The sequence below is a fragment of the Pogona vitticeps genome, chromosome 1, assembly GCF_051106095.1.
Source record: "Pogona vitticeps strain Pit_001003342236 chromosome 1, PviZW2.1, whole genome shotgun sequence".
Taxonomy (NCBI): Eukaryota; Metazoa; Chordata; class Lepidosauria; order Squamata; family Agamidae; genus Pogona; species Pogona vitticeps.
In genome coordinates this window covers 85,397,227-85,409,271 of record NC_135783.1, presented here as the reverse complement: position 1 = coordinate 85,409,271, position 12,045 = coordinate 85,397,227, and the positions used below count along the sequence as shown (strand labels likewise).

Here is a 12,045-nt window from a genome sequence, read left to right as displayed (position 1 = left end):
AAAAAAAGTCAAAGGAGCTTAGAAAATCTTCAAATGGCAAATCCTTGTCTTACAGGAAATACTTCTTTTCTTTAAGAAAATATCATCTAGAAATGAAGTAATGAATGCTGCACTTGCCACTATATCCCTCCATTTCATGCATATTTATTTATTCTATTTATTTAAAATATTTTACCCCACCTTTCTTTTTAAAAAGACCCATGGCAGCTTACAACAATTAAAATACAATATTTAAAAGCTAAAAACAGCAAGTATGCCAATATTAAAAGGAATTAAACAAGTTAATAAAATCATTACTATAAACAATTTTCAAAACAATAGAGCAGAATAATTAATTTTTTTTTAAAAAAAAAACCCTCTCAGGATGCCAGTCTATAAGGAAAAGCCTGCCTGAAAATAAAGGTCTTTGCAGTCTTTTAGATAGCTTGAACCCAAGCTGTTTAGGGTGTTAAAGGTAAAGGTAAATGTTCCCCTTGACAATTTTTTGTCCAGTCATATTCGACTCTAGGGGGCGGTGCTCATCCCTGTTTCCAAGCCATAGAGCCAGCGTTTTGTCCAAAGACAATCTTCCGTGGTCACATGGCCAGTGCAACTTAGACACGGAACACTGTTACCTTCCCACCGAGGTGGTCCTTATTGATCTCCTTGCATTTGCATGCTTTCGAACCACTAGGTTGGCAGGAGCTGGGACAAGCGACGGGCACTCACTCCGTCGCGTGAATTCGATCTTATGACTGCTTGGTCTTCTGACCCTGCAGCACAGGCTTCTGCGGTTTAGCCCGCAGCGGAATTGTGCCCAGGAATGGATCAGTAGCTAATGTAGCTGCTGTAACAGGGGACTTATATGTTCCTTGTAACCAGCCCCAGTCAGCAATCTGGCTACAGTATTTTGGACTTCTGGGTTATGTATTCAAATTTAATCTGTGAATAAATGTAATCAACATTTGATTGATTTCTTAGATTGGATGGTAGCATTCTTTTGAGTGGAATTAGTTCTTCCAAGGACTAGTTTAGTTTTAATGGTAAATATGATTAATACTATGTGATAGAAATCCTGTTGGGCGGGATCTGCCTGTATAACAGGAATGATGGGAGATTGCTGCTGATTAAAGGCTTCCTATTGGTTGCAGGGAACTTCATCACATTGTGTGCAATGTGGTTTTAAATGGAGGAATAACTGGCTAGAAAAGTATTAAGTATCCGCCATGCCTTGTTTTTTCACTCTGTATTGCAGACTTTTGAGGATTGTTCTTTTTAGTTTTAAAAAAGGCATGAAGGATAGTTATAGGCACCTAGATATAATATCTAGTTGTCGTTATAAGGCTAAAGTATTCTAATTATGGGAAAATACATATTTAATGTGGACTTGTCAGAGGATTACACAAAAGAAAAACAGTGCTCTGTCTCTCTCTCTCTCTCTCTCTCTCTCTCTCTCTCTCTCTCTGTGTGTGTGTGTGTGTGTGTGTCTGTGTCTGTGTGTGTGTGTGTGTGTGTGTGTGTGTGTGTGTGTGTGTGTGTGTGTGTGTGTCCTCCCTGGGTTCCTCTCCACATCTTATTTTACACTCCTGTAACATGTTTTTTAAAAACTACGTCTCTGTCTTACCACAGATATACGTATGCCCTGCTCTATTTATGTGATGAAGCTACATGTGGTACACTTGAATGCTGGTCTTCTTGTTATGCCACAGATTCCATTGCATGAATAACATACAACATAATGAATTTGTGTGTCAATCTGAATGTGCTACAGCCATTTGCACTTTCCGTGCCCTGTTTTTACAATATAAGCTACCCACAGCAGATGTCAATAAATATATTTGATATGAGCCATTGAGTGGTCATGGGATGCATGGGAGAGAAATATAATAGAAGCAATGGTATGGAATTTAAATCACAATAAAAGGGTTGTACTCTGTAATGCAAATACACAGTATGGTATAGTGGATAGAGTAGCGGAGTAGGACTCCGGAAATCTGCTTGGTCGTGAAACCCAGGGTGTGCGTGTGGAACTGGTAAAGCCACTTCTTGAATATCTTGTTCTAAGCCTTCGTAGGGTCAGCTGTGATGTTACAACACATAGCATGCACGCACACAATCTGTAAAGATGTGGCAAGCTGCAAATCCAATAATGTCCTGCTATTGATTGACTGGTTGTACAAATTGGAACATGTTAGCAGCTAATTGGGTGCCTTGCTTAGGCAATATGTTTAACATGGCTTTTAAAGGGAGCACTGAAGTCACTATCTTAGACTGTCAGAGAATAACTGTACCATGACCAAAAAGGTCAGTAATTAAATGACACACAGGTTAATTGCAGGGACAGACAAGAGAGCAGAATGGCACATCAGAAGGAATTGGCTAAATAATACTGCTTTAATTCTGCAAGGAGAAAGGGAAGAAGAGATTCAAAAATCTGCTACGCATTCAAGACCATCCTTGGCAATTTTAGCTGAGGTTAAGCTTTGTGCTCATTAAAGTCTAGAGCTACAGTAGAAACAGGGAAGAAAGCCAGGCATGTGGGTGGCAGGCACAAGATTCCAGGATATCTTTCAGACGTGAACACAAATTCCATCCAGTGTTGTTTTCCTTTTTTTTTTTTTTTCACATCTCCAGCCCACATAGCCTTTTTGTTGTGGTTAGGTTTAATATTTGATCCAACATTGGCTTGGATTTTTAGAACAAACATTGGCCACAATTTTACTCATTATTCCTCTTTTAATTGGGGATGGGATACCTATTATCATAATGTAGGACGTGCCATATTAAGACCTTGTTTCTTTGATTTTTTTTTGTTTTGCCATCACACTGAACATTAGAATGGTTTGTTAAAATAAATGTGGGCATTTTTTAAAAGGGTAAAATAGATGTGGAGGTGATACATCTTAATTAACCAGTGGTATGCATTGGTACAGCTTTCTAAGTGGAATAGACCCAGTCTGTATTTCTGAATTCCTATCTTGAGAATTGTAGATTATAGAGATGAAATTTGACACATGATTTGTGTATTTTTCTGTCATTTTCAAAAAGTTGTGATGTCTTCTTCCTGAACCATTTCTAATAATTCAGATCACCAAAGCAAATTTAATATGCCAGTATGCATGTACTTTAATTATTGTTGTAGCAGAGCATGCCTATTCTTTACTACAAAATTTCAGCATTTTCTTTTCCCATTTTCTGTTTCTTCAGGTCTGTTTCCAGCAGTGCTGAACTTGGCTTCTAATGCCATCATCACAACAAATGCTACCTGTGGTACAAAAGGCCCTGAAATGTATTGCAAATTAGTGGAACATGTTCCTGGCCAACCAGCAAGAAATCCTCAGTGTCGGATCTGTGACCAGCGCAGTCGGAATCCCAATCGTATGTTTGCTTTTTTTGTTTCATATTGCTAGCTCCCTTTGCATATACATGTGTCCAATCCTTCATGGACTTTTCTGAGCCACAACTGGAATTATATAAAATACTGTATTTTTTTTTTGCTCCATAAGACGCACTTCCCCCCCCAAAAAAAAAAACATGGGGGAAAAGTGTATGCGTCCTATGGAGTGAATACTGTAAAACAGCACTCCCCAGGGCCCTGTGGGGGTGCGGGAGCTCAGAAGGGTCCTGAAAGCCACACTAGGCCCCTTTGGAGGCTTCCCCAGCCTCCCCCGGAAGGGCCAGAGGGGGCAAATCACCACCTTCTGGGACACTTTTAAGGCTTGGGAAGCTTCAGAAGAGTCCCTGAAGGTGGCGATTTTGCCCCCTCTGGCCCCATGGGGGGGGGGGTTCCAAAGGGTCATAGTGTGCTTCTCCCTCTACATTGAAACTCAAACAAAATCTCCTTTTCTCTTTTTTCCTTCTCCACATCTCCCAAATAGTGTTATGCAGAAGGAAGTGGATTTGAGTATTGTCAAATGCAAAGGAATTGCTAGTATTTGATTTTATCTTCTTTTATTTTTGATTGTTGTATCTTTACCCCAGGAATGGATGACGATGGGGTTTTCTGCCTCAGGTGCTAAAATAACTTGGCCCACTTGTGAGTTGAGGAGCAGTGCCAGATGCTCCAATCCACCAAGTTATCTAGTCAGCTTTTATACACACACATAGGATATTGGATAACATGTTCCCATGTTGCTTACTCACACAAATAAAACCTAAGTTCAGAGAGCTTTAGAGAACTGTCTCCCAGGGTTATTGTAAGGGTGGAATGAAGAAAAATACCTGTGTCCCCGTAAAGGTGAGAGATAAATGTAGTACTAAAATGTTGCATTGTGCTGCCCATCCTTTTTATGAGGAAAACAAAGGGAAGGATACTTAAGAACATATTTCCCTTTAAAAATAGGCTGAAGATTTCCAGCCAAAAACATTCCTGAAAGCTTTAGAATGTGATTGCTTTTGTAAACCCTTTTTCCAGGACCATTTGGAGGCTTCCCCCACCCTCACCTCTGCTGGCCCAGCAGGCTGAAATTCCCAGATTATTTTTTTCCAGTTTTTCCCCCCTAAAAATTTGGTGTGTCTTATGGAGAGGTGTGTTTTATGGAGCGAAAAATACAGTAATCAAGAAATTATTTTGTGACCAATGGGGGGGGGTTTCCTCCTGGGTTAATTTTAGCTATCATGTTTACACATACGTGTGTTCTGAGTATGGGGATCTGCACAATAGTGAAAAATAATTTCCCTCACAGCATTATTTTATCCTCTTGGAAATGCCAGAGTAGAATGATATCATCATTTGTTTATCTCTATGGCTCTTTGGTCATTAACACAGGAAGTATACTGTATGGACCAGGCTGGAAAAACTTACTTTTTGGTTGTGCTTACCACCTATAATCTTTCAGTCAGTATGGCTACCAGCTGGACTGTTCTGGGAGCTGTCATCCAAAAAATGTTATTTTTCCAAGCTGTATCTCTGGATTAATTCTGGATACTCTTAATGACTCACTGCACCCTTTAGCCTCTATATAATCTACATATATTGCAGTTATGTCCATCTCTGCTGTTAATCTGCAGTGCAGTGAGCCATTGAAATACACGGTCGTTCATTACAAACCCATCTTATTTTAAGTTTTGCAAAATGTTCATTTGGTATATGAACTATTTATTTACCCAGAGATGGCCTTTTAATAGAAGTGCCATGTAATATAACTAGACTTTAAATGTTCCCCTTGGAATGTGTGAATCTGGTGCACCTCCCTTTAATTACTGTAGAAGGAAATGAGTACACAGTGCCTGATTAATCATATGTGAACACAAATTAAAGACCACACTTTGATGGGTTGTCTGTGTAAGCTAACTCCCTTGTCATTTATCACTGAGCTAAGTTTTTGCGTGAAGCCTGAAGTTCTGTTCCCTTTTTAAAATGGGCAATATATAGAATATTTTTGTCTCTCCCATTTTAAATATAAGAGAATACATCCCAGCAATTAATCAGGGGTTTCAAATTAATTAAGATTAAATTTCTGTAATGGGATTACAGTTAATTGTATATTCATCTTTCATCCTTCCTTTTCATGACTAACCCTCATATCAATTTGACTTGCAGAGGCTGATAGCAAAATTTCCAATTAGACAAGTTCTATCACTATCACCTTGGAGACCTGATTTACAGCTGATTTTTTCCCCCAAGATATTTTTAAACTTATTCTAGGGAAAAAGTATAATAATAATAATAATAATAATAATAATAATAATAATAATAATAATAATAATAATAATAATAATAATAATAATAATAATAATAATAATAATAATAATAAACATCATCATCATCACATGGTCCCTAGAGCAAAGCTTTTCCTTTCTTTAGCTCGTGGTATTTTTAAATATAAAGGTAAATCCAACAAAAACTCAGTTCTTATTGGAGTTATTTCAACCTCATATGCTGCCTGTAGTAAGTACGACTGGGAGCAACCTTTCTGGGCTGGAAAGACTGTCAATCATTGCAGCAGTAATCAATTGTTCCTTCCCTGCCTCTGATTTCAAAGAGAGCCATACCTCTCTGCTTAAGTGTCTTGTTTCCCTCTTTTTTCCCTGCTGGCAGTTAGTGCAGCTAGTTAACAGTTATGTGAGTGTGGTCTGCAGGAGTCTGCTGGATGCAAGCTATGAGTCAGTTGAATTCTGTTGTTATAAGCAGTCATTTTTGTACAGTACGCTGTTTTTGATCTGTTCTTCTGTGAGTAAATGAAACCTTTTTTCTCTCTCTCTTTTTCTTATCGATGTCTCAGAGTGAGTTATTGAGACTGTAAATACCAGTTGGTGAGATAAAAAAGGGGTGGTCTACTCTGAGGAGTCTTGAAGCTAAATTTGCTCTTTCAGTCCCAGCACTTCCGCTACACTGCTAGAGGTTTTTAACCAAAATTCAAAACACTGCAACAATTCTCTCCCTAGTTTTTTAAGATACCACTTTTTTAAAAATGCAAAAAGTGGAGCATGCTGCTTATATACTGCCCCATAGCACTTAAAGCACTCTCTGGGCAGTTTACAATTTAATTAAGTGAGCTGGGTACTTATTTTACCAACCTTGGAAGGATAGAAGGCCGAGTCAACCTTGAGCCGGCTACCCCAGGTTATGAGCACAGTTTAGGCTGCAGTACAGCAGTTTAACCACTGTGCCATGAGGCTCTAACCATTGCGTTACGAGGCTTTTAATGCTTTCTAATGCTATTGAATCATTTGATATTTACATACAGCATATGACATTTGCAATTATAAGACTGGTACCTCACTGTCCTCCTACAAAAGTTGTTTAGCTGTGTTTTCAGATTTGGCGTTAACTGAACATTTTTATGAGCTCAGGTATTTTCCTGTGTTTTGCTTTTTTCCTCGCCAGCAATGTGACAGGGTTCTTTTCTTTCAATGGGGTACCGACATTGTAAAAGACCCACAGATTTAAAATTTTCTGTATCTGATGCATTATTTTTTTGGGGGGGGAGGGGTGGTTAAATTTGGCAGTAATGGAATAGGTTTACGTCACTGTGCCAGGATTCAGATACTTTGTCAGGATTCAGCTTCTTCTCTTCCCATCACAGATTTGTTACTGTGATCCTTACAACACATTTCCATATAAATGATGGCTTGTATGCTTCAACTAATTGTTGTTCAGACTATAAGGAAAATCCTCAGATCACAGGATGTGTAAAACTATGTTCTCTGTATTGTTAGAGCATTTTGTTTCGTTTTGTTTTGCTTTGTCTTGCATGCTGTCCAGTATGCAGTTCAGTGCTTTAGAGGCCCTTTGGACCAAAAAAATTTTCTAACCCACCTTTCAGTCCAAATAATTCTCTCAGTCAGTTTAGGGTGGTGGAATCCAAACAGAAAAGATGAAGTCATCATGTATAACCTTGAAGAAGAAAATCAACCAATATTAAAAGTGATTTAAAACAATAATAAATTATAATAATGTGCTATCAAATCAATTCTGACTTATAGCAAGTTACCCTTTTCAGGGGTTTCCAGCTAGGGAATTATAAGAAGTGGTTTACCCTTCCCTTCTTCTGGGGATGTCCTCGGTTTGTGCAGCTTGCCCAAGGGCACACAGGTTGGCTGTACTTGCAGGAGGCAGAGTGGAGAATCAAACCTCTAACTAAACCACTGAGCTACTCAGCCAACACTAAAACAAAAGGTCAGAGATTCACTCACTTAAAACTTACCAAAGTTGAGATCAGCTTAGGGAATTCCAGCACTGGGATGCTGTTGCAAAGAAGGCCATGTTCAAAGATTCTTGAAATTCAAGGTCCATAAATTCAATCTGAATGAGATGCAAGTTGTTTCAATGAATTTGCTTGCATGGAGATTTTAGTGAAACTGAGGTGATTAATGGTGATTTATTTCCAGCAGTGGCTGGTAGATTATTGGCACAGGCCAATACCTATAACCTAGTCAGTGTGAGGTAGCTTGATGATTCTGTGTGTATGTGTGTATATATGTGTAAGAGCATATTTAATCTTCTTTTAACCAGAGATCTAAATATGTCTTATTTTTCATAATAAAGATATGCAGACATTTTCAAAGTCTGTTGTGCTGTAGCAAGCAAAAGAAAACAGTCCTCACAGAGACAATAAACTGGTCCCCTTACACACATGAACAAGTAGTATAATGGGTGAGATGGGAGATGGGTCACATTCACTGCTAATTGCTTTCATTTTGCTATTGGTCCAACAGAGCGACACCCAATCACGAATGCAATTGATGGCAAGAATACTTGGTGGCAAAGCCCTAGCATTCAGAATGGGATGGAATATCACTATGTGACTATCACACTGGATCTGCGGCAGGTAATCTTAATTCTTTCTTTCTGGCTTCTATAAGGTGGTAAAATAACTCTTGCATTCTTCTATAGACTACCAACAGTGGTGCTAAGCACCCATTCTAGACAGCTATGTGCCATCAAGTTGAAACAGAGTTACAGTGAGCCTAAAAGGATTTCAAGCTGAGCTATTTAAGGAGTAGTTCTACCAATCCCACACTCACAGGAAGCTTCCATAGCTAAGTGGGATTCAAACCCTGGTCTCTGGAGTCCTACTGCACCACTCTATCCACTATACTACACTGGATACCTAGTGTTCATTATATCCTAGATTTATCATTGCACACTGATTTTGGAACACGGTACCAAACATGGTACCAAACAACGTGGTGGCGCTGCAAGTTAAACCACAGAAGCCTCTGTGCTGCAAGATCAGAAGACCAGCAGTCGTAATATTGAATCCATGTGACGGAGTGAGCTCCCATCACTTGTCCCAGCTCCTGCCAACCTAGCAGTTCGAAACCATGTAAATGTGAGTAGATAAATAGGTACCACCTCGGTGGGAAGGTAATGGCATTCCATGCCTAGTCACGCTGGCCACGTGACCATGGAAACTGTCTAGAGACAAACACTGGCTCTATGGCTTGGAGACGGGGATGAGCACCGGGTCCTAGAGTTGGACACGACTGGACTAAATGTCAAGGGGAACCTTTACCTTACCAAACAAGAGCTGTTCATGGTGGCATAACTCCTACATTCTTTTCTATTATACATACCAATTTCATTTATTCATATGCTTTATTTAAAACCTTGTAAGCATTACCTGTATCAGATTTCAATGTGCAGTACAGAAGTAGTAAATAAAAGCAAAACACACCCACCCACCCACCCACCCACCCACACACACACACACACACACACACGCTGGGGCCATTGTAGCTGGCAAGACAAAGTCAGTGCCAAAACCACCAAATTTCCCAGGTTCAGGCTCAGGCATTCCTAGATAGCATTGAGAAAGACATCTGCCCAAAGCCCTGGAGACCTGGTGCTGAGTGGTATACAGGTAGATGCAGACAGAACACATGTTGAGTTCTACTTGGTGGACCCCTGGGGAATTTGCAGCTGAGTCACGTGGATTCCCCACTTTCATTCATTTAATAGTTGCACTACAAAATTTCCTTCCCCTTTCCACCATAAATTATTTTGCAGAAATGGAGAAAAACTTTGATGATCATGTGTGAATTTGTATGTTAGCTTTTGTACTCAGGCTTACCATCTGTATTCAGCAGGGGACATATAAGGAACACACGACAGAAAGGTAAGAGCAAATAAGCAGGTTCAGGCTGCAGGTTTCACCATGATCAGCTGGCATAGCAACAGCCTAAATCACTGCGCATTTGGATGATAGAATAGCCTTGCTTCTCTCTTCTTTCTCGACTCTGCAGCCTGCTTGAATTTTTGACTGGAAGGACTTGAAGCAATATTAAATTCTCCTAATTTAAAAACAAACCCTTGTGCTCAGTTGTTTTTTTTTTTAATTCTAGGCATATGTATATTGCACCAGGATTCAGCTGGCAGATCTGAGTTGTAGTCAGAAACAAAGTCTTCAAGCCTGATGTGTGCCCATCCATAGCACAGATAATTCAGAGCTATATTGACTTGACTCAATGGCTGGAATCCAGTGGTAAGTCATAACTGGAGCAAAGCTATTGAATCAGTAAGCAATTGCAGAGGAATTGACTCATGAAATCCCCACTGATTCAATGAGCCTTCTCTAGTTGTGACTTACTGTAACGGCCTCCTTCTACCTCACCAAGGAAGGTCGCTACGTCACTCCACTGTTACTCTTCTGGTAGTCTGCCACCAACCATCCCCTGCAATAAGTATCTTCAGGCCGGAATGGATTTCAAACAAAATAACTAAAGTTTATTGATTGGTACATTAAGATTGGTATAACAAATAAATCAGTTAATCACATAAAGAAAGGCTCTAGCTCACACAGACTCATATCTCCACACAATCTGATCACTATCTCATCTCAACACTCACAGATCCTGATCTGCCCCTCACACACATTCACACCCCTATATATCCCAGCTCCTCCCCCTGATGTCCCGCCTTCCGACCACCATTGGATGTTAACACTCCAGCCTAAACCTTGAAGGACAGGTGACATCATAGCTGTTTGTAACACTTACTACTATATTTTGGCCAATATGAGGCAGCTTCCCCTATTTCTTCTTTCCTTACTCTGGCTAATTCAAGAAAGAGATTATCGTACTGGTGATTTACTTGCCTGTGCAATGTAACATCCTAAGAGGGGACTTGTGAAATATTGCTCTTATTTTTTAATTATTGGGAGAACAGATTCAATTTTTCTAATTGGTGGAGAAGAAACAATCTTCTGTAAACATTGTATTGCTCAGGTAATGTGAATCGACATCTTACAATATGTGGTGAAGGGGAGGGATAGGAGAGAATGTATTATTTCAACAAATTTTGCTGTTTTTTTAAAAAAAGTAAGTATTAAGTTTCTAGCATTGATTCTGGAAGAAGACTGGAACTTAATCATTATCTGTTCTTAGAAATAGACGGCATACATATAAAATTAAAACACAGCGATTGTTGTTTAGCAATTATGATTTGCTACAAAAAATGTTGACCGAAGGAAGCTTTGCAATAAACATACTCTTACTACAGAGAGCCCGACAAACTGTGTGAGAGTTTCCGAAAGGGTGGAAAAATGAAGCTGTTATACTGAGAAAGCTAACAAGCCCTGTTATATTTGAATCAGAAAGTAGCCTTGGGTTTCTCATTGCATCTCCTGCCAATCATTCCATAGTGAACTTGATGAAATGACAGCTGTGTAGGTTTCAGAAGGCTGCTACCATTTAATGTTCAGAGGTATGCTGAATCATGGCAGGCATGGAAGTCAGATGACTAGGAATGTCAGAAGAGAAGTAGCTTTATTTCCTTTACCTAATGCAAATGCAGAATAACTAGCAAATGCCAGAAATAAAACATCACAATTTTAGACTCTTTCCTGTTGCTCTTCCATATCCATGATTTAAAAATAGAATAGATAAGCCAAGAGGCGCTAGCCTTCCTGGTATTTTAATGTACTCAAGGTTGTCACATAGGTTGCTGAAAGCTGGAGAGCTTGTGTGACACTGCAGGTGACAATAGCCAGAGCATCAACTATGCTGGTGGGAGAAGAATAGAGATTAATATGTTTCATTTTCAAGAGCAAGTGATAAAGAGGCAGTTATGGACTCTGTAATTAAATTATCTTCAAGCTCATTTGAGAATTGTATTTTTGAGAGTTTACATTTATATTGAAAAGCTACTTTTAAAGGGGGGAGTAGAAATGAGCAAGAAATGTAATATTATGAGATGCTCAAGTAACTTGGCATGGATAAGCAGCTGAAAGGCCTCATGTGTCAACAGACTATTCAGTTAACAACTGTAAATCACTTGCTCTTTTCCGCTGTGACAATGACTCAATTGCATGACATGAATTTCCCACTGAAATGCTTTGACCTCTATTAGTTATATACAGAACTTTGAGAAAATGGTTTGCTTGGACAACTCCAACCAGGATGCCAAGGCTATGCTAATGGGAGGATTTAGAGAGTTGTAATCCTAAACATTAACAGATTGTGTAGTAGAGTTAGTAAGAAAACAAGAAGCTTTTTCTTTTGACCTTTTCCTTTTCTGTTCCCCTTTTCTTCTGCATGTTCTGTCATTCTGTGTTCAACTGATATGCCTCCAATAAAAGCCTGACTGGCATAGACCCAAACCACATGTTATTTAAAAATGTA

The 12,045-nt window shown here is 39.2% G+C and overlaps 1 protein-coding gene across 1 annotated transcript in view; it reads left to right on the top strand.

Moving 5' to 3' along the window:
* LAMA2 (laminin subunit alpha 2) overlaps positions 1-12,045 on the top strand; it is a 535,204-nt gene that overhangs the window by 123,962 nt on the left and 399,197 nt on the right. The window contains exons 2-3 of the mRNA XM_072996866.2: positions 3,187-3,357; positions 8,140-8,252. Of these exons, the coding sequence (XP_072852967.2) occupies positions 3,187-3,357; positions 8,140-8,252 (284 nt within the window). The remainder of the gene's footprint in view (positions 1-3,186; positions 3,358-8,139; positions 8,253-12,045) is intronic.